Raw genomic sequence first — 25,024 nt, forward strand, 5'->3', positions numbered from 1 at the left:
GATGATTCTTAAAGAGGTCAAGTGGAATCCCAGAGACTTATTTTTTAAGAAGCTACAATTTTCATAGAAGTTTTCCTATAAAGATCACACATGTCCCAAATATTAAATTCAGTATAAAATATAATTATATATATGATTTTTCTGAGCTTTAATACATCTACTCTTAATAATGTAAAGAAGTTCCAAATGCTTATTTATAATTTCCCAAATGAAAGTAACTTAAGCTATGGCAGTGCCCACTGAATTCTGAATCTAAAAGAACAAATTGTGTGAAACAGAACTGTAGAACTAAGTAGTACTACATATAAAAGCAGGTGTAAGAGGTATTATGGATTATTTTATGGGATCTTTGGGAATAGTTTTTTAAATTTTTACCCCTAAGCAATTATGGCTCCTCAAATTAAGTTCTCTCTTCTTGGCTGGACTCTTACCGAAAAGAAATACAATTAAGATTTACATGATCCGTGGAAAACTAGTTATTAAGTAATCAGTACTGGCTTTAAGTCTAATATAGATAGCCATGTCCAGCAAGGAAGTTTCAGTACCAACTCTCTACATTTCTACTTATATTACAAAACTGTTTCAGTTTTGTTTTACAAAAAATGCGAGCTCTTCTAAAATCTGAATAACCAGTCAAAAAAACTAACTTTTTATAAGTGAAACTTATGTTTGACAGATTCAAATTCTAAAACCAGATGTCCAGAAAATTTGTTTTGCCTCTTCAGAAAAACCACTAGCCTTCATTAGATCCGCAAACAGTATGCATTATCCTATGAGCATCTCAAAAGAGATCTCAGTTATACTGAAAACAGATAAGTACTCAGGCAATGACTATGCTCTTTAATCTTACTGAAGACTTTGGCTTGTCCTGTGACAGTGCTTGGGTGTGGTGAATGAAAACAGATTAAGTCATCAGTTTAACATCAAAAAAGTACCTTAGCTATTTCCCTTTTCTACATACAATTTCACAGCAAAAGTAATAAGCAATCAAATAACCAAAAAGTAGCTAATAAAAAGGACTTCTACTTTAAGATGTTTAACTAGGTCCAAATTTTTATTTCTTAAAACATTTCAATTTGTGGGGCACCTGGGTGGCTCAGTCAGTTCAGTGTCTGACTACAGCTCAGGTCATGATCTCGTGGTTCGTGGGTTTGAGCCCTGTATGGGCCTCTGCACTGTCAACAGGGAGCCTGCTTTGGATCCTCTCCTTCCCTCCCTCCCTCCCTCCCTCCCTCCTTTCCTCCCTCTCTCTCCCTCTGTCTCTGTCTCTCTCTCTCTCTCTCAAAATAAATAAACTTAAAAAAAATCTCTATTTGCTACTTGCCTTAAAATATATCAAAATATCTAGTTCTTTATTATACGTTAGGGCCAACCCAAAGTTCTGTGGTTATCTCTCAGAATGTGCTCAGGCAAAAATGCTGAACCTCCTCTACCAGATATATGAAAAAAAACAATGGATCAAAGAAGGTAAGCTTCATGAAGAGGGAAATTGCTTGTCTTATTCACAGATATATGCCAAGCACCCAGAATAGTGCCTGGCACATGGTAGATAACTCATTAAATACTTGAATGAATGAGAAGACAATCTCTATATTCACCATTCAGTTAAATTTAATTCAGGTTCAGTTAAATTTAATTCATTTTATAGATGTGTGATGATTCACTGACCATAAAGTTCTCAAAATAGAGAAAGTAAAAAAAAAAAAAAATTACTCCTAGACGAAGAATTCTGATCATCACTGAGTTTATGCATTATGACATGCTTTCAATCTGGGCAATAATAAAACACTTTAGAATGTATATCGCATCTTGATCCTCCCTGGCCTTACGTTTCTTATTGAAAGGAGAGTTAGGCTATAAGAACCTACAAAGTCAGTCCCAATTTGTTGTAGAATTTCTGAGGGAATGTTTTCAAGATAGTTTTCCCTTTAAAGGAGTTGTAAAAGTATTAAGTTCACGAAGCACAGAAAATATAGAAAAATCATTATGTAACTGTATCTCTTAACAATTCATAGTTTTAAAACTGTATACTCACTGGCATAGTATATATGGGAGACTTAAATTCAGGAAAAATGCTGTGGTAAAATAAGTTTAAGTTTACTCATACAAAAGAACATCACTCGTTTTCTTTACTTGCTAAGTCAAGTCCAAAGCAATGGAATGCAATCAAAGCTATGTGATATACCAACAGCTTACTTTTAGGTCCCAGAATCAATATGTTGGCCTTGCTATCTTTAATTCTTTAATAATGTGCCCTTATTAAAAAGAAGCAATACTTTGGCTGTAGTGTTGAAATGAGTCTTTGTTGGAATGTGCACAGAAAGGTTTAGGGCATAGGCTCTGAAGATACAAAGATCTGGGCTCAAATCCAGATACTTTTTGTTTTTGTTTTATTTATTTATTTATTTATTTATTTATTGTTTTATTGTTTTATTGTTTTATTTATTGTTTTATTCTTAGTAGCTGAGGATAATCCCACCCCATTGCCAATCCTCAGAAAAGTATGGGAAATAAAGAGCGGATAACAACTAACAGCTCTACTACTAGCAATTCCACTGCTAGATATACAGAAACATTTTTATAGGTAAAGATGTTCTACCAGCCTTCATATAAAGCTCTTAAAACAGTACCTGATACATGATGAACACTGTGTCAGCCCTTAAAATTATTAATTAGCAAAAATTAGAAACAATGTCCATCTACAGATTATAATACACAATTACACTATCACAATATGATACTACATGTAGCAAATAAATATACCACAGTTAAATGCATCCATAGCTTAAACACAAAGATAATGTTAAACAAAAACACGAGCTGCAAAATAACTAGTAAGATACTATAAATTTTTTAGGAACACAAACATAATGAGTAGATTACAGAGAAGTAGAAAATGGGATGATAACAGGGACTTCAACTGAATTGGTAATGATTATTTCTTCAAGTGGGAAACAGGCACATGAGGATCCATTATTCTTCATACCTTCCTAAGTGTTGTGAATATTTCCTAACAGTTTTTTAAACAAGGGGATGGCCTAAGTGAGCATAAGATTCAAAGATAAAAATACATCTTCCATATGTTCAATACAGTAGTATGCAAGCTTCTCAAAAAAAAAAAACCCCAAATTTAAAATAGCTTGGATGATTAATAGTGAGGATACACAATGCATTAGATTCATTCTAAAACACCAGAATAGCAGTATGTACACTTTACATTTGGGTAGTTTCTCAGATCCATTTAGCAATCAAAAGATATAAGAAACACAACGTGGGCAGAGGCGTCTGGGTGGCTCAGTTGGTTAAGCATCCAACTCTTGATTTTGGCACAGCTGAAACCATGATCTCATGGTTTCATGAGTTAAAGCCCTGCGTCGGGCCCTGTGCTGACCACGCAGAGCCTGCTTGAGATTCTCTCTCACTCCCTGTCTCTCTGCACCTCCCCCACTTGTGCTGTCTCTCTCTCAAAATAAATAAGTAAGCTTAAAAAAAAAAAGGGGGGGGGGGACCTGGGTGGCTCAGTTGTTTGAGCATCCAACTTTGGCTCAGGTCATGATCTCACAGCTCCTGAGTTCAAGCCCCGCATCGGGCTCTGTGCTGATAGCCCGGAGCCTGCTTCAGATTCTGTGTCTCCCTCTCTTTCTGCCCCTCCCCTGCTCATGCTCTGTCTCTCTCTCAAAAATAAATGAAAGAAAGACAGATAGACAGATAGACAGACAGACAGACAGACAACATGGGAAAATCAACCACATTTCCTTACACTGGCTGAACTAGAAACTTATCTCTGATGCAAACTCATTCTTAAGCCTTAGCATTTTCCTCCTGACATCCTTATGACCTTTACTTAAGGATCCCAAATGAATGCTAGTCTCAAGGGTTAAGAATTTTTATAAACCACTAAAATATAAACAATAACAAAAAAATATCAAAAACTCACCAATAGACCAAGTTACAGAATTACATATTTTAGTTTATTTTTTAATGCTTTTAAGAAATTATATGGTTTAAGGCATAAGAGACAGAATCTGGTAGTACCTATACCTGTCGCGTCTTCCATCTCGAGTACTGCTGTGACTGTAACTTGTACATAGTTTACTGAAGGAAACTAGCTTCAGGTCAAGTTCATTTTCCAGCTGTCGAGCCTGTTTCCTGAGATCTTTAACAAAATCATGAAAGCAAATAATTAAACAGAGTCCATCAGCAGACATAAAAATCACACAGCTATTCTGAAGAAACAAACTATGAAAATAATGATAAATTGAGGTAGTTTCTCCCATAAAGAATGTTAAAAAAGAAAACCAAAGATTTACCCAGAAAAGCAAATCGTCTCTCATTTAAACTTCAGATGGGTCAAGAAGGGGAGAAACAGGGAGAGGTGAAAAATTTCACCGGTATTCCAAAGACAGCTAGACAACAAATGTTCTAACATCCCTGGATTATTTCTGTAACAATGACTAAAATTTTGTAATTTGGCGGGAAACAGAAGAGAACACAAATCATAAAGAAACCGAGTATGGTTTATGACCAACATTACACCAACTTACCAACTAACTTTATAAAAGAGAAAAACCATCACTGTTTTTGACAGAGATTTTCCTATATCTTTATATTCCAAAGCTTATGAAATTCTTAGAATGACTTAGTAACTGAGGCTTAAGAAAAAATAATCATTAACAAAGGATTAAAAAAATGGTCTTTCAATAAGTTTACTGAAAGAAACTTAGAGGGGCTTAAATTAACAACAAACAATATGCGATCGACAAGGTCAAATATAAGGATGACAAAATAAGAGCCTAAGTTTTAAAAGAACAGAAGCAAACAGAAACACTGGTATAGTAGTTTGGCCTAGTGGTTGAGGGAGAGAAGCCACAGTCTGGAAAGCTACTTCTAGATGTGAGTACTCTCATTCATCGTAAAGTGGAGGTCAAAATAAAAGGGCTGAAATGTAGAAAGGAACATCGTAAGGATTCATCTTTCATGAATAAGGAATACAAAATATTATTTCAATATGTTTATCAGCAACCAGAAGTAGGAAGCAGTATAATACAGTCTTAGAATCTTAGCTAAGCCTAATGTTCTGAGATTCTGAGAACTGGCTCTGAGATTCAGTGAAAATCTGCTTAACCTATGAACCTCAGCTTTTTGTTTTTTAAACTCCTTACCTTCAGGGTTTTTCTATGCATTAGTAATCATGTGCTTAAAGTACCGGGCACAGAGTAGGTTGTCAATAATAAGCTGCTATAATTATTATAGAATGGAGCTTCAAAAAACTATAGCCTGGGGCGCCTGGGTGGCTCAGTCGGTAAGCGTCTGACTTGGTTCAAGTTATGATCTCGTAGTTCGTGGGTTCGAGCCCTGCGTTGGGCTCTGTGCTAATAGTTCAGAGCCTGGAGCCTGCTTGGGATTCTGTGTCTCCCTCTCCCTCTGCCCCTCCCCCACTCATGCTCTGTCTCTCTGTCTCTCAAAAATAAATAAAAATGTTTTAAAAAAACCCACTATAGCCTAATGACTAGTATTAAAGATAACAATAGCCACTTGTACATAATTTAAAAATATTTTCTACCTAGTACACACATTGCAAATAGGCATTTAAATACACGTTTTAAACCACGCTTCTCTGTAACTAGTAACTGTCTTCCCTAGTAGAAAACATCAAATAAAAGTATTTTGAAAATATAACAGGCAAGGGGTGCCTGGGCGGCTCAGCTGGTTAAGCCTCTGACTTTGGCTCAGGTCATGATCTTGCGGTTCATGAGTTCCAGCCCCGCATCAGGCTCTGTGCTGACAGTTGAGAGCCTGGAGCCTGCTTGGGATTCTGTGTCTCCCTCTCCCTCTGCCCCTCCCCTGCTCGTGCTCTGTCTCTCTCTTTCTCTCTAAAACAAATAAACATTAACAAAATTAAAAAGAAAGAAAAGAAAATATGACAGGCAAGTATGGATGAACTTAGAATTAAGCTCTTAGACCGAGTGGCTGATAGTGACAATACTGTTACTTGTAGTTTCCAAGAGACTTCAGAGGGTAGCAACAGGAAATAGGTTAAAAGAGAAAAAGGATTCAGTGAGTAGTTTCTGTTGTAATAAAGCAAAGAGGCAACTGAAAGAAAAAGATGAGCCTTCACTCATCCTTGGTTGCCGTGGTCCGGGAGTGAGTTTTACATGAGCCCGCTTTATCAGAACATATTTTCAGTAAATAAAGGTACTTGTCAAATCTCAAGACGGTTTTTTGGCAGAAATATAGCAAATGCAATCTTTGCAATTCACAGGGGTTCTCTCAACTTTCTCTTTATAACAAACTCATCTCTACAGCAGAGGGTAAAGTTATTTCCTCTGCCTTCAAACGCGACTCGACACCCAATCCTCGAAGTCGCAGCCTGAAGCTGCCAAGGGGACCCAGTAGGAGACACTTCGTTCATACAACTTCCCCCGATGGACCGGACTGACAAGTTCCTTCTTTCCCTTATCCTACTCAATTGTCCAACAGTGACCTCAACTCTTAAAACGCTGACTCTTCCTGCCTCCTGGGCTTGGGATATTCTCGCTCAAAACTCGTCTCCTCTCAGAGTTCGTGCCCCAAGCCCCTTCGCCCAAGTTCGCTTAGCCTCTCAACCCAGTTCTCCTCCAGCGGCTCAGGACCCTCTGCTTCTGAATCCGCGCTCAGCTCTCTCCGCCCAGCCCCTGCTCCAGGTCCCGAAGCCTCTCAGGTAACCCCTTGCCCCAGACCGTTCGGTCTCTTCAGCCCCCAGGCCCGGGGCTCCCACTAGACAAGCCTCACCCGTTGGCTCGGCCACTCCGGAGGTCAGGCTCTTTTCTCTGCCACCTCCCCCAAGACCCGTCCTCACCCAGCCCTTCTGCCTCTCGGCGAGACCCACACAGTAACGCTCGCCCTTACCTTCCCAATAATTGCTGGTTCCTGCAGCCATCTTTGTTATCCAACGTCAGTCGGGATAGGAGAGTAGAGGCGATGCGAATCAGAGAATTAGCTCCACACCTTCTTCCGCCCCGGCGCCAGGGCCGATGGGATACGTGAGCTTCCACAGACACCGCCACCTGGCGGTCAATTGTCATTTCACAGCTTTTGAGCAGTGGGACTGAAAACGAGTTTTACTCACTGACACTGCCTGAATGTCTGTCCTGGAGCTCATACCCTCGGGCGGAACACCTAACCTGTATCATCGCCTTCGATTCGGCTTATCCTCTCTCTCAGCAGGGGCCTGCTTGACTGAGAAGAAAGTCATCATTAGACATAATTCCCTGTTTTCCTCACCTTTTCTCAATAGGTGTCTTCGGCCAACCTCTTCCCTTCTCAGAGCCAGAGGCTCTTTTCTTCCCAAGGCCAACCCTTCCATCCTCTCTCTGCCTAGTTATTCCACTCTGACATAAGTGCTCTTCTCCACTGGCCGCCTGTTCTCCTGTCTACAGCAGTTCGAGTCCCAGCCTTCTTCTTTTTCAGCTGCCAAATCTAGAAAGTGTATGCTGCTTTTATGTACCTTATCCTTCACCCTCAACCTGTCAAAATCAGCCTTCCAAAGCCACCCTTTCTAGATATGTAAATTATCACAGTCGACCTGTGTCCACATTTTACCAGTTCTAGTGAAATGTACAAGTTACCTCCAGTAAAGGTGTTTAAATGATACCTGTCTGTTTACCCATTCCCAGTTATGACTGTTTTTAAGACTTCCTCTACATTCATCGAGAACCACACCAGATGTTATCATTTTTGCTTTGACTGTCAAACATAATTTATAGAATACAAAAGGAGAAGGAAAGATGACTGTACTTACACTTACTTTACTCTTTCCATTTTTCTTTCTTCATTCCTGACGTTCCAAGTTTCCTTCTTTTATCATTTTTATCATTTCATTTCTGTTTCAAGAATTTCATTTAGTCGTTTTTTTGAGTAAGTGTGCTGTATGTATGTATGTATGTATGTATGTATTTTCTCAAGTTAGTTAACATACAGTGTAATCTTGGCTTCAGGAGTAGATTCCTGTGATTCATCACTTACATACAACACCCAGTGCTCATCCCAACAAGTGCCCTCCTCAAAGCCCATCACCCATTTCCCTCCACTCCCACCCCATCAACCTTCAGTTTGTTCTCTGTATTTAAGAGTCTCTTATGGTTTGCCTCCCTCTCTGTTTTTATCTTATTTTTCATTCCCTTCCCCTATGGTCATCTGTTAAGTTTCTCAAATTCCACATATGATTGAAATCATGTATCTTTCTCTGACTGACTTATTTTGTTTAGCATAATGCCCTCTAGTTCCATCCACGTTGTTGCAAATGGCAAGATTTCATTCTTTTTCATTGCCGAGTAGTATTCCATTGTGTATATATATATATATACCACATCTTCTTTATCCACTCATCAGTTAATAGACATTTAGGCTCTTTCCATAATTTGGCTATTGTTGATAGCACTGCTATAAACATCGGGGTGCCTGTGCCCCTTCTAATCAGCATTCCTGTATCCTTTGGATAAATTCCTAGTAGTGCAATTGCTGGGTTGTAGGGTAATTCCATTTTTAATTGTTTGAGGAACCTCCACACTGTTTTCCAGAGTGGCAGCATAAGTTTGCATTTCCACCAACAGTGCAGGAGGGTTCACCTTTCTCCACATCCTCACCAACATCTGTTGTTTCCTGAGTTGTTCATTTTAGCCACTCTGACTAGTGTGAGGTAGTATCTCAATGTGTTTTTGATTTGCATTTATTTCCCTGATGATGAGTGATGTTGAGCATCTTTTCATGTGTTGGTTGGCCATCTGGATGTCCTATTTGAAAAAGTGTCTATTCATGTCTTTTGCCCATTTCTTCATTGGATTATTTGTTTTTCAGGTGTTGAGTTTGGTAAGTTCTTTATAGATTTTGGATTAACCCTTTATCCAATATGTCATTTGCAAATATCTTCTCCCATTCTGTCAGTTGCCTTTTTTTTATTAAATTTTTTTAAATTTATTTTAAAAATAAAATTTATTGTCAAATTGGCTAACATAACAGTGTGTAAAGTGTGTTCTTGGTTTTTGGGGTAGATCCCCATGGTTCATCGCTTACGTGTAACACCCAATGCTCATCCCAACAAGTGCCCTTCTCAATGACCAGCACCCATTTTCCCTCTCCCCCACCTCCCCATCTACCCTCAGTTTGTTCTCTGTATTTAAGAGTCTCTTATGGTTTGCCCTCCTCCCTTTCTGTTTGTAACTATTTTTTCCCTTCCATTCCCCCATGGTCTGCTGTTGAGTTTCTCAAGATCCACATAAAAATATGGAAGCTTCACGAATTTGTGTGTCATCCTTGCACAGGGGCTGTGCTAATCTTCTCTGTATCCTTCCAATTTTAGTATATGTGCTGCCGGAGCAAGCCCTGTCAGTTGCCTTTTAGTTTTGTTGATTGTTTCCTTTGCAGTGCAGAAACTTTTATCTTGATGAGGTCCCAATAGCTCATTTTTGCTTTTATTTCCCTTGCCTTTGGAGACATGTCAAGTAAGAAGTTGCTGTGGCTGAGATAAAAGAGGTTGCTGCCTGTTTCTCCTGTAGGATTTTGATGGTTTCCTGTCTCACATTTAGGTCTTTCAGCCATTTTGAATTTATTTTTGTGTATGGTGTAAGAAAGGGGTCCAGTTTCATTCTTCTGCGTGTTGCTGTTCAGTCTTCCCAGCACCATTTGCTAAAGAGACTGTCTTTTTTTCCAGTGGATATTCTTTCCTGCTTTGTCAAAGATTAGTTGGCCATATATTTGTGGGTCCATTTCTGGGTTCTCTATTGTATTCCATTGGTGTATGGTCTGTTTTTGTGTCAATATCATACTGTCTTGATGATTACGGCTTTGTAAAATGGCATTTAGCCATTTTTTTAAAGAGTAGGTCAGCTGGAGACAAATTCTACTTGTTTTTCTTCATCTGATAACATCTTGATTTCCCCTTCATTCCTGAAAGATATTGTTGCCAGATATAGAAGCTAAGGTTCATATTTTTTTTTTCCTTTGGCACTTGAAAAATGTGCCAATTTCTTCTGGCTTCCACGTTTCTGATGAGAAACTGGCTGTTCTTTGAATGGTTTTTCCTCTATAGCTAAGGTGTCTTTTCTCTATCACTGCTTTCAAAATTTTTCTTTTGTTTTCAGAAAGGTAATTACAATGCATCTTAAGGTGGTTTTCTTTGGTTTTATCCTCTTTAGCTTCTTGAATCCTAGGTTCATGCCAGTTGGCAAAGTTGGGAAATTTTCAGCCATTGTTTCTTCTACTACTTTTTCTTCCCCATACTGTTTCTCCTCTTCCTCTGGGACTCTGATGAGATGAATGCTAGATCTTTTGTTAGTGTCCTACATATACCTGAGGCTCTACTAATTTCTTTCTGTTTTCTGTTTTTTATATTGGGTAATTTCCATGTTCTATCTTCAAGTTCACTGACAAGCATATCTTTCCTCTCTTCCCTCCATTCTGATAGCGAGCCCATTCACTGAGTTTTTCATTTCATTTTTTGTATTTTTCAGAACTAAAATTTCCATTTGGTTCCTCATATATTCTATTTCCTTTTTTTCTTAAAAAAAAAAAAACTTTAGAGAGAACATGCAAGTTAGGTAGAGGAGCAGAAAGAGAGGGAGAGAGATAGAAGCTTAAGCAGGCTCCACGCTCAGCATGGAGCTTGACGTATGGGTCAATTTCATGACCCTGGGATCATGACCTGGGCTGAAATCAAGAGTCAGATGCTTAACCAACTGAGGCACCTAGACAAACCTTCTATTTCTTTGCTAAGACTCTTTTTATCATTTGTTCTAAGTTTATTTATAATTGCTCATTACAATATATTTATTATGTCCTTATCAGATAATTCCAACATCTGTGTCATCTTGATATTCACATCTGTTGATTATCTATTTTTTCATTCAAGTTGAAATTCTTTGGGTTCTGGGTATAATTAATGATTTTTAAGTTGTAATCCTTGATATTTTAAGACCCTGAATCTTATTTAAAGCTTCTGTTTAAGCAGAACTCCTCTGACATTGTGCTGGTGGGGGTGGTGGGGAACTGCCTTGTTACTACCAGGTTGAAGTAAAGAAATTCAGACTCTCCCCTGGCCTCTGTTGATAGCCCAGGTGGTGGGTGGGGGTGCCTTGTTACTCTTCCACAGATGGCCCTCAGTGACACCATGACGGGGGCCTCATTACCACTGTGCTGTGTGGAGGTCCTGGCTCTCCACCTGGGCCTTCTTTGACACTACCCACCCATCCTGGCTTTATTACAGCCAGGTGAGGGTGGAGTCTAGGCTTCCTGCTCAGCCATTGCTGTAAGGGGTAGAAATGGGCCTTGTTTTTTGTTTGTTTGTTTGTTTGTTTTTGGTAGCATTTGGCTGGAGCGGTGCAATTATTGTCTAAAATTATTGCACCTTCGTAGGCTGCCCCTTCCTGTGTCCTTTGGCTACAAAAGCATTTTCTTTTGGGGTTTTTCTGTCTGCACCCTTTGGCATCTCTGGATTGCCAGCTTCTCCATTATGGGATATATAATGCAACACCCACTATGGGATATATGAGGCAGAAAGAAAACCCAAGGAATTCACCACATGTCGTTTCTTGGGTACAGAGGTCCCTAACTGGTTTGCCTCCGTCTCTCCACCCTTTCTGTGCTTAGTGGGAGGAATTGAAGAGAAATACATCTACTCCATTTTGTCCAGAATCGAAAAACTTCCATTTAATTTTTAATACATTTTAATTGTTTGCTAAAATTCATCTTTTCTTTCTGCATTTATTCATTACCATTATTTTTAAGTTTCTGATAAATGAAAAATCTGTAACTCCTATGGAACTGTTTCTATTTTTTTCTCTTGATCTTTCATCTTTTGATAGTGTCTTTTGACAATAAAAATAACTTTCAATTGGATGCTATATATTCTAAATTAAAATTTGTAGTAATCATTTGAGGCCCCAGATGATATCTTCTTCCAGAGACAGTTTACTGCACTTCACACAGGCAGTTCAGGTAGTGGCACACCAGCTTACTCAAGTATGGGCTGGGACTTTTACCAAGTAGGATTCTGGGTTTGTAAAAATTGGTCCGTTTCTAATTTGCCCTTACTTCTAATGTGCCACCCAAGTGTCCTAACTGAAAGCCTGTTGACCAGTGCCCCTTCCTTGACAAGTGCTGAATTCATATTTTCCCCCGACCCAGTGATACTGGCTACAGCTTCTGTTTGGGTTCTCTGCCTCTTGCCTGCCCTCTCTGCTACTACATACCTGTAACTCTCAGTTAGTTATGACTCTCAGATTCAGTTATGAATCAACAAATCCCTCAAGGTGAAACTTGACTGTCATGTTCACCTCTAAATTCCCTTTGCTCTAGGATCTTGACCCCATAAGTCCTTGTTACCTTAGTAGTTCTTCACTCTTTCAAACAAGTGTTTTGTTTTGTTTTTAAATCCAGATTTTCTAATTGTTCCTGAAGGGAAGGTCTTTTTGTTTCAAGCCAATTCATCTATAGCTGGAAGTAGAACTAAATTATCTTATTATTTCTAATTTACTTGTAGATTATTTTGTATTTTTCACATGCATAATCAAATCTGCGAGTGGTGACAAGTTTGTTTTTTCTTTGTCAATATCCATATCTGTCATTCGTACTTTCATGCTTCATGGCTGAGGTCTCTTCCATCAATCTAGCAAAATCCAGGTACTTTAGATTTTTTTATGGATTTATTTTGGTGATAGGGAGAGGTTGTAAGTTGCAGGACTCTTAAACATTCCTCTTTGCTTCTTTTCTTTCTCATCACTTGTTAAATTTTCCTTCACCAGAAGCTCTGTGTTTCAAAGCTGTCCCTTTAAATCATGCCTGCCCCCTTTGAATTGTGCTCACTTTGAAGCCTCTTCTCTGTAGTTTGTACTCTGATCTACTTGGACATGTTTTTAGACCATTCAGACTGAAGGTGGACTTGGTCCTTCTGGCAGTAGTTTGAGACTAACATTAGGCCCTTCTTTTCTTTCTTGCTGTTCATCTCCATCTGCCTTCTCTCCACAAAGCCTCGCACAGGTTTGGTGTTGGGGCAGGCATATGGAAGTACGTGCCGAGATCTGATGATTTTTCTCATTTTATTCAGGTAGTTTGGCATTTCGAAATTCTCTGACTTCAGGTTATGCTGAGAGTGTGACTCTTGTGTAGGTTTAATTTTTCCTTCCTGTTTTTTGCATTACTTTGCAATGAAATATTGGAAGACAGGTAGCTTGGGCTTCACCAATGTCTTCAGCTACCTGGTCGTTCACCTTTATTCTTGAATGACTTGCTCAATATAGAATTCTATGTTGGAAGCTATTTAGTGTTTTACCCAGCACCTTCAAAGTATAATTTTACTGTACTCTGGTTTCCACTGTTGGGAGTGAGTCTCTAATCTTTTAGTCTAACTGCTTATTTTTTGAAGTTAACTTTTCTCTCTGACCACTTCTCTTTGTCTTTGGTGCTTAGCGGCTTCACTGAGGTGCCTAGTTGTTGGCGCTTACCTTTTTTGCTTAGATTGAGTGCCTTAAATCTACAGATGTCATTTATCAATTTTGGAAAATTCTGCATCATTGTACCAAAATAGTTTATGTTCTATTCTTTCTCCCCTTTTCTTCTAGAACACTGATGATCAAACATGTATTAGTCTTATGTTCAGTCCACACTTTGACCCTGTCTTTCATATTTTCTACCTTTTTGTCTCTGTGCTGCATAAGAGAGACTTTCTATGGATCTATTTTCAAGTTCATTGCTTCTCTGTGTCCAATCCGCCAGTATAACTGTGCATTTTAACTTCTGTACTTTCACTTCTGGAAGTTTTATTATTTTATAGTTTCCTGTTATAGTCTCAGGCTTATCTTTTATTCTTTGAAAATAGTAAGTATATTTGTTTTACAGTGTTTTCAGATGTCAGCATCTGAAACCAGCATAGAACTTTTTCTGCTTTCTTACTGGAGGTGTCTTATTTCCCTACGTGCTTGGTTATCTTTGCCCGTGTTTGGTCATTGCCCTTGAAAAATCAAGAGGTCTCCTCCAAATCTAGGATGGAAATGCCTTCCTCTAGAGAAGAACTGAGTTTAACTCAGTTACCTAGAGGTAGTACCACATGGCGTGACGCCAGGACCACACAGGCTGTGCCTGCCTGGCTAGATTCTAGACACCTTATTTGCTGTGATCAGTCCCTTTGTTCCATTCAAGTTCTGCTGAATACAAGACTATATATACAACCCTTCCCCTGTTGCCCTCTGGACATCCACATCTTCCAAGTAAAAACCCAGTAGTCAATTCTACATTATCTTTGCAACTCTTCTGTAAACCTAAAACTATTCTAAAATTATTTCCTAAAAAATCCACGACTTGTCCAATTCACCCATTACCATAATCAGCCCACTCTTCACCTATCCCATTCTCTATCTTTAGGATCAATTATTATGGGCACCTCACATCTTTCAAACTCTTGGAAAAAAAAAGCCTGTTTGATCTTAAACAACCCTACTGGAATAATACCTAATAGACAATAATAATTATATACATTGGAATAACTTCAAAAACTCAAAAATAGTAGTGGTTCAGATCTAGCAATCTAGATCTTTCCCCATGACCCCTTTGCTTTTGGTCAATCTCGATGACAGTCACAGAATATAACCCATGTTATAACAATTTCTACTTCAGCTGCAATTTCTTTCTACATATTCCATCTTAAATTTCTCCATCGGCTACTATTTTCCACCTACATTTTGATTGCAACACAACCTTTTCCTATTGCTTCTAACTGAATCCATAAATTGTCTTTGCTGACATGGAGGTAATCATCTCGATATACTCCCACTTCCAATTACCACACTTTCAATCTTCTCACCCTTCTGTATTCAGTCTTGTCCAGCCTGGCCTCTAAACTTGAACAACTTTCTGCTCCTTGCTTGCCTTGTGTACATTTGTCTATGCAGTTAATAGGGAATAGGATTCCATCTGACTCCAGACAAAGTGCAAAAGAAATAACATGCTTGTTTTTAACATTCTACTGATGAATGTAGGTGGAAACTGTAATATTGAAGTTAAAATTGGGCTTTGTATGCTGATTTCATTGCTTTTAAGTGTGGGTAATAATTAATGATGCATGTATCTGAGGTTTGCAATAAACAGCATACAATCAGTTGGTGTTCTAGCTGCAAGTGAGAATTAGAGGTGAAGGCCTAACACAATGGCATTTATTCATAACTGAGTGCTCATTTAGCACTGAGCATCATGCTTAATTGCTGAGGACAATTAGCTTCTAGAAACCTGAAAAATGAAACATCACTGATAGATTACCATTTATGGTAGAAACCAAAAGGTTCTTGATCAGTTATGAGAAAACTCCTGACAAAAAATTCAGGAAAACATTTCAAACACTGAGGGGAAAAGAACCATTATCACTATTCGGATTTCCTGTAGCAGATTAAGTAAGGCTCTTTTCACTGAATAGGCATAAATACAATCTAATTTCATTTAAAAACAAATCTGAAGCATTTGGCATAATTTTCAAAACTTTACTGCCATGCTATAGACAATCTATGGAACTACATAATGGAAAATTTCATAGCTCTTTTTTTTGTTTTGTTTTTTTAGTATTCATGTGTAGGGATTTCTTCTAAGTTAAAATGACCACCTGTAAACGGATCTCTGTTCATATATTTGATAAAACACCTTTCTTTCAAAAGATCAGACAAATGAAGAAAAATGATGCTGGTTACCATGGGCATTCAATTCTGAGTTAAATACTACGTCAATACAATCCTATCAGGTATTACTCCTTAACAGGCAGAGATATTAAGACTTAGAGAATGTGGAGAAACTTGTACAATGCAAGGTCACGTAGGGAGCAAGTGGTAGAGCAAAGAATCCATCACAGATCGGTCCGGCTCCAAAGTCCACGTTCGAATCTCCATGTTATACTTCCCCTGCCACAGAGATTTTCTTTTTTAGAGGAACCAATCACTGTGGAAGTAAAGCATATTTTCATTTCTATTTCTCTGGTCTGGACTAGGAGTTCCTTGTCAGTAGAACCCATATTTTTATATAACTTTGCTTTCCCTATTCCTATTAGACCAGCAGTATCAACGAATCATTGCTAAATTTAAAGGGGACAGTGAATTCATCACCACTGTGCCTAAGGTGGCAGGACACATTATAGAATGTGGCTTATTTGGAAAAAGGATAAACTTTTTAACAAACAAGTTTGAAATGCATACATAAACTTTTCAGTGGCCAGCTTTGTGGTGTTTGTTGTGAAATGATTGGACATATAGCAATCTAGCTGAGCCACAAACAGAAAGGAGAACTGTGGCTACTACTGTAAGATGGGATTATTTTGGAAACAGCTTTCTTTCAAGTCAATTTGTGAAGACAAAAACATTCTACAGGTAACACTCTGTATTCCTAGCCTGGTACTATTTTTTCCCCTTAGCACAGGTAGAAAAACTAAATACATAGCTTTCAAATTGGGACAATAATTTTTTTTGGTCTGTTGCCTTTGAAAAAAGATTATGAGACAAAACACAAAGAAAGACAAACATCATAAAATAACCTTTATACAGGATTAGTAGATCTGTTTACATATAAAAAACAGAAAGGACCTCATTACAATTAGATTTCACATAAATTACACAGATTGACTTTTTTAAAACTACTATTCAACTTCATTTAAAGTCCCTTTTAAAAATTTCATTTTGAAGGCACAGTGCATGAGATAAACCAAGACTGAAGCACTTGAGATGAATGAGTGTTGGGCACCTCACATGAATAGCTATAGAATTGTTCTGGAGCCTGGGAATGTCACTCTGGAAAAACAAAGAGGCGAAAAGTTGATTTTTACTCTGAGCATAAAAAAAATACCATTATGTCCTACCTCCGGAAAATCTGCAGCATGGCCAGCATAGAGCGTAGCCAGTACACTCATGTTACGCCATTTATAAAAGTCATAATCATACATATTTGCATAATTTATATCCAATTGCCTTAAGATGGTAGCCTAGTTTCAATTTCATAATATGTTCTGTCTAATCAAAATCAACTAGGACAATATTCTGAAAATCAAATGGAATATTAATTAATCAGTGCTAAAAATTGGAGAAATGGGTGTTGGGAGATATTTCTTCATGAACGGTAAATCCAAGTTTAGTTGACATTAATCAAGGGCCCTAACCACCCCCAAAGAATCTGCTTTAGTTAAAACAAATCAGAAACTCAAAGAGCTACCAAAAAGTTTCTAGATAGAAAATCACTGAACATCAACCACGGTCGAATTTTTTGTAGTAACAATAAAGTTGCTATTGTTGAAAACAATTCTATCAGAGAACCATAAGGCAGGGCACCATTACAGCATTCATAGCCAAGAAGCTTTTAATACAGCAGGGACAAAACCTAGCACAAGTGCATTTCTGGCAACAAGACGAGAAAACTATTTACTATTGAGAATAAATGGATATAGGGGAGCAAGTCATGGTTACTGAGTAACCTGGTATTAGCTCAGAAACACAATAAGCTGAGGCATACGACTACCTTTTATTTATTTGTCAACTCATAATTAGTTTTAAGTTCAATATTCATTAATTCAGCAAATGCCGTCCAGGTGAAAGTTACCAAAGATTAACCAATCAATCATACTGGGCCGAATATACATTATGTTTGCTTTCTGGAGGATGACAAAGTCCCAAAGCAAATTCCCTCCAATGAAAATTGCAAGCATTCCTCAACTGGATGGAATCCCAAACACTATGCAAGTGTTCAGTGAAATACAGCAAAACCAAAAGGTCTCTCCTTCTGAAATTAACTTGAGTTCATCTTATGGAACTGCATTAACCGTACATTAACAAGTACATTTACACAGGCAGACACTTTGAACATTACCTACTCAATCACTTTGCCTTTATTAAGGAGCTGGGAGGGAAGAAGGCTTACAAACTGATCACCAGGACAAAAAACATGCCTTGTGAGGAAAGAAAGGCACAACTCAGATTTGGGCAAATTCCTTAATACTGTGATACTTACTTGCCTCCATGACTCCAGGGAAATGGAAAGTCTCTAGGAGAAACACTGAAGAAATGCATTCCCTATCCCCTATGGCTTCAATGCCTTAAGCAGTTAATGTGGTCTAAGATTAGATCCACAAATAAAAAACAAAGCAGGGCCGAGAACACAATCTTAGTAGTCATGATCCTATACATTCATGTTCATAGGTAACACAGGCTGAGAAGGTCTTATTTTCCAGAGCAATGCATTATTTAGAAATTCATTAAAGATTCAAGATTTATAGCAGAATTTGGTTTTACTTTCAGGAAAAATTACTAAAAGAACTATTTGTATGTTCATTTCTAAAAAAATTTTTATACATGCTTAAAAGGCATGGACTGCAGCCACTGTGATGTACAGTTAAAGATATGTTTAACTCAAAAGAGAAATGAATTTAAAAGGCACCCTCTACTGAAGACCAATGCTAAAAAAGTAAAGGCTGTCATATCAACTTCGTTTCATTTCCACCTGCAATGTCCCAACCAGGGCCAGCCACTCTGGCCTTGTTGGTTTTCTGACTTTGCGCTCTTAAAAGTAAAGCTCAAAAGAGCAATGCCACCACATCATCCCCTTAAAGAAAATGTAAAGTATTATTAGAAGAAGTTAAACCACATATATTTCATGAAGCATTAGCTGTTCTGTGTATGTGGTCAGGTGAGAATGGGGTGGCAAGGGCTCAAAATTTAGAGTTGTTAATGATAGGATTAATACCAGAATGGCTTAACCTTGAACCACCCAAATTTATCGCAGATACTAACAAATATCGTGACCTCATTATTCCTGCTTAGCCAAATCTCTTTTTATAAAGCCACTTCGGGTGCATTCCTCACAAAACGTGGAATGACCTACATGGGTGGTAAACCACTCCAGAGGAAGGCTTTGGGATGACTGATACGTTAATGGATATAGAATACAATTTGAAAAGATGAGAGCAAGTTTTTTGATCCCCTGATTTAGTACAAACTCAGCAGCAAGTTGGCCACTAAAAACATTCAAAGGTATTAAACCATTAGATCATTGGTAAGACTCATACTTAAAAAAAGCATCAATTCCATTGAATAGCATGATATGACAGACACAATAAAATGCAAATCTTTCAGGTCTTTGCAATAACCTGACTGGCAGTGAAGATGATACTTTCTCACCACAGTGTTAGAGCACACGGCAATCCACAGTTTACATTTTCTTTTAATGGAGGGAGCCATATTTAAATGCTTTCAATTGAACTTTTAACAAAATTGGTTGATCAAAAAGAGACTGCCAAATGAAACATTAGGACAAAGAACCCAATCACTTGCAGAGACCTATATGAATAAGACTGGCCAAGCTATTTCAGTAACAGTAGGATATCCGTAGGCTTGAACTGGAGCATGAACTGTAGTTATTTTGTGTTCAAATGTAGGTTAAGGACGTGCAAGTAGGTCTCTTCCACACTTCCAGATATTTTCAGTAGAATTCAGATCTTGTACATTGCCGGGTCATCTGAAAGCCATAAGTGTACAACACAGAAAAAGTTTCAAATTTAGGAAATATTAAAGAATTAGGCATTCCTAGAATAAACTAGTGCTTCACAGATAAAAAGCAGCAGCACCTGTGGGATTTTACCAAGTTAAAAGATATGCCGCGCGAGTTTTAGCTTTTGGTAGATCTCCCTCTCAGTTCTATTCAAATGGACATTTAGATCTTTTACAACAAAGTCAACAAGTTCTCCCGTAAAATGGGGGTATTAGAACTTTGCCAAACCTTATAAGAGAGGTAGTGAAGTCCCGCTTAGAGCACTGCCCACCAGTTCTGATCTAACCTTGGAACAAGTAGAAAGCCAAATGAGGAAGCCCATGTATTCATTTCCTAATGTTATATATTTAAAAATCAATTCAGCCTCCATTAAACCTGAATAATAAGAGAAACTCCAGCTGCTTAATAACTAGAGAAAAGTACTTCTCAGTAGGTTGAGAAACCTTGAGTTTTTAAAGCTTTATGTCAGATTCTGACTGCTGTCCCTGCCTAAATGTTTCTGGATTCTTTTGGCCATTTAAAATAAAAAAGCTAAAGCCACTAGTAAACACCTGATGTGCAAAATATAAGATCCAAGTGGCTTTATGCAGTTATAACGTAAGCTCCAAACAGCTCATCTTAAATTAAAAAGAAAAACAAAGTGGCTGTCCCATCTCTGCTGCATAAATAGAAAGCAGATTTTTTTTTTTTTAAGGTAACAGTACTTAAAGGAGGGGAAGTTCAAAACCGCCAGCCAAATTCACAGAGAATACAAATTTAGCAAGTTAACTTCCCAAAGCTCTTTGAAGAAGCAAGAGAGTCTTTCTTCTGAATGCAGTGTCTCCCAAAAGGAACTGTAATTTTGCTGGGTACTTATGCTGGGAGATGTGCGAGGTCTGTTTCAATGTTTGCTAGAATATAAGGTTTCCTCTTCAGTGTCTGTTTCATCCTGGAACTCGTGGCTTAAGAGGGACTTCTTGGAGCCTGTTGACATCATGCGAATTTCATCTTCATACTCATCATGATGCTGCCTGAGCCGATGAAAGCCATCCTTATGTCTGTTAGACTTGATTGAGCAGATGCACCAAATAATGCAAGCTGTTAGGATCAACGCTGACATGGTGGCACCTATCAAACAAAATTGCCACTTGAGTGGTGTTCCACTTTAAGGATATGAATAAGCTGCTTACAGTGATGCTTTTCATAATATGCCCTTTACTTCTTTTATTTTTATTTCACGCACTCAAAAACAACCGTTTATTATTACACAGACAGTACGTGTAGAAAAATACAGATAAACGGGGCGCCTGGGTGGCTCAGTCAGTTAAGCGTCCGACTTCGGCTCAGGTCATGATCTCACAGTTTGTGGGTTTGAGCCCTGCATCGGGCTCTGAGCTGTCAGCACAGAGCCCGGAGTCTCCTTTGGATTCTGTGACTCCCTCTCTCTCTCTGCCCCTCCCCCACTCACGCTCTGTCTCTCTCTGTCTCTCAAAAAGCAAAAACATTACAAAAATTTTTAAAAAAAGAAAAAAGAGAAAAAATACAGGTAAGGAAAAATACCAAAACCCCAAGCCAAAACTCCACATCACATCTCCATTAACCAGAGATGATTTTTAATAACGCTCACGAATATTTTTCCACAGCTTTCCATGTGCATGTGTGTGTAGGTATGTGTGTGTGTGTATGTATGTGTATATATATATATATATATATATATATTAACCACAATGAAGCCAAACTATTGCTCTACAACTGGCTCTATATCAATCAGTGACTTCTGCTCCTTTCCAACAAATTTTATCTCATCCCAAACCCCCATTTATTTAAAATATTTGTACATAAGTTATCAAAATAAGAGTCTTAGTAACAGAAATAATAACAAAATCATAAAAAAAAATTAAGTTCATGACAGTAAATGGGTGGCAAAGCCAGATTTAAACCATTGCTGACTCAGAGCTCCCATGTCCGTCTAACCACTAAGTTATTCACACTTTATCTGGTTCAAGCTAATAGCTGTTTACTTTAAATATTCCACACTAGTATCTATGATTTGACCATATTTCCAATATACCATTCTCTATTAACTAAGACTCTTTCTGCCACACACCCTGTAATAAAACTTGGTTATTTTGTGTCAAGTCCAAATTGCACTTAGAAATGAGCCAAGGTTCTCTGTATCAAAAGGATACAATACAGAGTATTTATTATTGTACTATACTTTTTTTTTTTTAACTTTTTAACCTTTCAGTAATTCAAGCTATGGCACATATTAATCCTGGAGAAAACAGGATCCACGAAGTACTGTATTGTATTTTAGAGAGAGAGCACGAGTTGGGGAGAGGGGCAAAGGGAGAGACGGAGAGAATTTTAAGCAGGCTCCATACTCAGCACAGACCCTGATGCAGGGCTCGATCCCATGACCCCGGGATCATGATCTGAGCTGAAATCAAGAGTCGGATGCTCAACCAACTGAGCCACTCAGGTGCTCCTCTTCCTTCTATGATCTTGAAAAAATAGAATACAAGTCAAAGTCCAAGGGACTTATGATCTTAATATAAAGCAAATCATTCATTCAGTCAATAACTCTTCATTAAGACCCACTATGTGCCAGCCATGGTTCTAGGAGCAGGAGATGTAGACAAACTCCCTCTTCTCTCTGAGGCTTTTATGTTTTAGTGGGAAAGATCGAATATAGACAAGTAAATGACTAAATATATAATATAATGTCAAATGGTGATAAGTCCTATAATTAAAAAAGTGGGGTAGAGAGAGTGACAGGGGTGCTGTCTTAGCTAGGGTGATCAGGGAAGGTGTCTCTCTGGAGGTGACATTTGCGTATAGACCTGAACACGTGAAAGAGCAAGCCATAAGAACATATGGGAGAACAGTGTTCCAGAAAAATCCAAAAAAATGTTTAGATAAGGAGGTATTAGAAGAAAAGTGATTAGCTTCAGGTGATTGGGAGGCAATCCACTCTCAAGTTGAAATGTCAGAACCGGTTTTAACTTCAACTACTAAAAATTTAAATTTCTTTACCTGATACAGTTACCACAAGCTCCCTTGGCAAACCAAATATCCGGTTATCTGTGTCAAAGACTATTACCACAGAGCTAGCTGCATCATGATGCACAAAGACCTAGAGGGACAAAGTGCAAGAATTACAAAAAAAGTTCCCTTAAGGTATACTGTATCCTGGGAATATTCCTAAGGCCTTTATACCAAACCAAGGAGATGAGTCATTGTCATCACAAGTATACAAAATGCTATAAAAATTTCCCTTGTGTTGCCAAAGCCTAGAAAGATAACAAGATATCATAAGCAAGCGTTGGTTATACGTTGTGTTTCTTTATTCCTCACAAGAGTTGCAAAGAAAAATAGAAGTACTATTAAGAATAAGAATTTACATCATACTACTTAGTTTGAGTTTCTCACCTGTGAATGTTGTTGCTGATACCCATCAGCGATGGCATTGATATTATGGACGCCTGGGGCTAACAGTACATGGAAATAGCCCCCTTCTTTTGTGTGTACCTTTATTCCTTCATTGAGTACAATGACTGCTTTAGAAATTGGTTTTCCAGTCTTATCTTTAACAAAACCATGAACTCCCTTGTGGACCTGAAAAAATATTCAACATAGAAATTTGTGTTTCCAGATATTTCCAGAGGCAACAGCCTGAGGCATGATAAAAAACAATAAACAAATGAACAAAGCAACAGCAAAAAACCCCCATAAACCTGGCTTGTTGGTCCTTCCCCAACTGCTTCTGACCTCATTTGCTACTCATAAACTGCTTCAGAACATAAAGATGAAATATGTGAAAAAAGAACTCTGATAACAGTCAAAGCTTAAAGTGTCGGAACACAAATCTTCTGATATCTTGAATGATTTACTTTCCAGCACAGTATACTTGCTCAAAGTAACTAATGCATGAGATTCAAATGAAAAAAATGTGCAACATCACACAGGGTTAAATTATCTAAATTACAGCAGATTCCAGATATGTGAAGTCACGGCACTGACCTAGGTGATATAAATTCAACAACACTCTTTCCATACATATTTTTAAAATAAATAATAAAATTTTTAGTAAAAAATTAAGAACATGTTTTGATGAAGATTTTCATTGAACATATTCCTGGGAGCTTGCTTCTAGTTAAAAAGGGAAAGGCTCACCTCCACCAACATGCTAAGAAGAGATTTTTTATTTTCTGCCCACAAGGAAGGGAGTTGTGCTGCACTGGGAAAGTAGCAGCAGCTCGTGTACACTGTGATTTCCGGACAGTGGCCATAGGTGACACTATAATCCTGGAATATAAAATTCAAAAACGAATGTAGACAAATGAACACATGAAAGTAGGAGTGAGGCTTTGTAATGCAACAATGAATAGAAAGAAAACCTGGGTGATGTAAGCAAAGAATCTGTAAAGCATTTTCTAGCAAATAAACTGCTCGGTATTATAATCAGTCACAAACATGGCTGTTGCTAAGAGAGTCCTTGAGACTAGGGACTAGGTCTAATTCACTTTTGTATCTCCAGTGCTTGCCATGGTGCCTGGCAGGTAGAGGAGGTTGACTAGGGTTTGCTGAATACAACCCTATAAATAAGTGCATGCAGACGGCCAGCTTTCCTCTCAACTCTGGAACGTCAGCCGTTCTCAGAGCTCTGGAGGTAGAAGCACAAGCACTCACCCTCTGGTACCTTCCACTGCTGGTGACGGCAGCCACTGTTTACAGAATAGCAATTATCCAGGCACAGGAACTGCTGCTGTGGACAGGTTCCCAAACCTAACTTACCACCTTTCCCCCCAAACCTGTTTTTTTTTTTCCTTATTCAGTTAATGGTATGAACTCATGTCCTCACGCAGACATGAAATCTCTTGTCTTTGACTTTGGTTTCTTGCCATCATCCATAATTTGCCAAATCCTGTCAATTCCACCTCTGCAATATCTCTGAGACTTCATCCTGTGGCTCCATTCCCATCGTCACCACCCTAACCCAGAGCCTCATTTTTGTTTGTCTAGGAAATTCTACACTAGTCTCCCCATGCCATTCTCTCCTTCCTCCAAACTATCTCAACCCACTACAGAGAGATTAATTGTTCCATAGCACAGTTCCAATCATGTTACTATATACCTGCTCAAAACCTTCAGTGGCTTCCCATTCCTTACTAAAACAAAGTGTTCAAAGCCCCAAACTCTCTTTCCATTCTTGTCTTCTGCTGCTCTCTGTTACGGCTCTTGTTCTAACTAAACTAGACTGCTTATTGACCTCTGCCCATATTGCTTTCTCTTTCTAGAATGTTCTGCTGCACCATCTCTGCATCCCAAATGCCATTTTCTCTAAGAGAAGACTACATCTCTGATTAGGTGTAATCTTTTCTGTCTTTAATTTCTTATGGCACATTGAGAGTTGCTCTCTTCTAGATCAAATCAATTAATTATGTAAAATAGTTATTTGTACAATGGGACAGGAAATATATTTCATTTATCACTAGTATAGCAAAGT

The 25,024-nt window shown here is 38.2% G+C and overlaps 2 protein-coding genes and 1 non-coding gene across 4 annotated transcripts in view; all 3 read right to left on the reverse strand.

Moving 5' to 3' along the window:
• The window catches only part of GOSR1 (golgi SNAP receptor complex member 1), a 46,689-nt gene extending 39,715 nt beyond the window's left edge, over positions 1-6,974 (reverse strand). The window contains exons 1-2 of one of the 2 annotated variants that reach the window (XM_007076090.3): positions 6,889-6,974; positions 4,042-4,156 (exon numbers count right to left, since the gene is read on the reverse strand). In XM_007076090.3, coding sequence (XP_007076152.2) covers positions 4,042-4,156; positions 6,889-6,919 — 146 coding nt within the window. In that variant the 5' untranslated portion in view covers positions 6,920-6,974. Of the gene's footprint in view, positions 1-4,035; positions 4,157-6,888 lie in introns of both variants that reach the window. The other variant, XM_007076089.3, reaches the window with a different exon arrangement.
• A 2,280-nt stretch (positions 6,975-9,254) lies between these two features.
• Positions 9,255-9,361, reverse strand: LOC122233806. Its single transcript, XR_006211538.1, has one exon. It is a non-coding gene; the product is annotated as a U6 spliceosomal RNA (small nuclear RNA).
• Positions 9,362-16,525: 7,164 nt separating this feature from the next.
• CPD (carboxypeptidase D) overlaps positions 16,526-25,024 on the reverse strand; it is an 81,161-nt gene continuing 72,662 nt past the window's right edge. The window contains exons 18-21 of the mRNA XM_015534877.2: positions 23,692-23,823; positions 22,948-23,133; positions 22,552-22,651; positions 16,526-20,643 (exon numbers count right to left, since the gene is read on the reverse strand). Of these exons, the coding sequence (XP_015390363.2) occupies positions 20,417-20,643; positions 22,552-22,651; positions 22,948-23,133; positions 23,692-23,823 (645 nt within the window). The 3' untranslated portion in view covers positions 16,526-20,416. The remainder of the gene's footprint in view (positions 20,644-22,551; positions 22,652-22,947; positions 23,134-23,691; positions 23,824-25,024) is intronic.

Source organism: Panthera tigris, chromosome E1, assembly GCF_018350195.1.
Source record: "Panthera tigris isolate Pti1 chromosome E1, P.tigris_Pti1_mat1.1, whole genome shotgun sequence".
Lineage (NCBI taxonomy): Eukaryota > Metazoa > Chordata > Mammalia > Carnivora > Felidae > Panthera > Panthera tigris.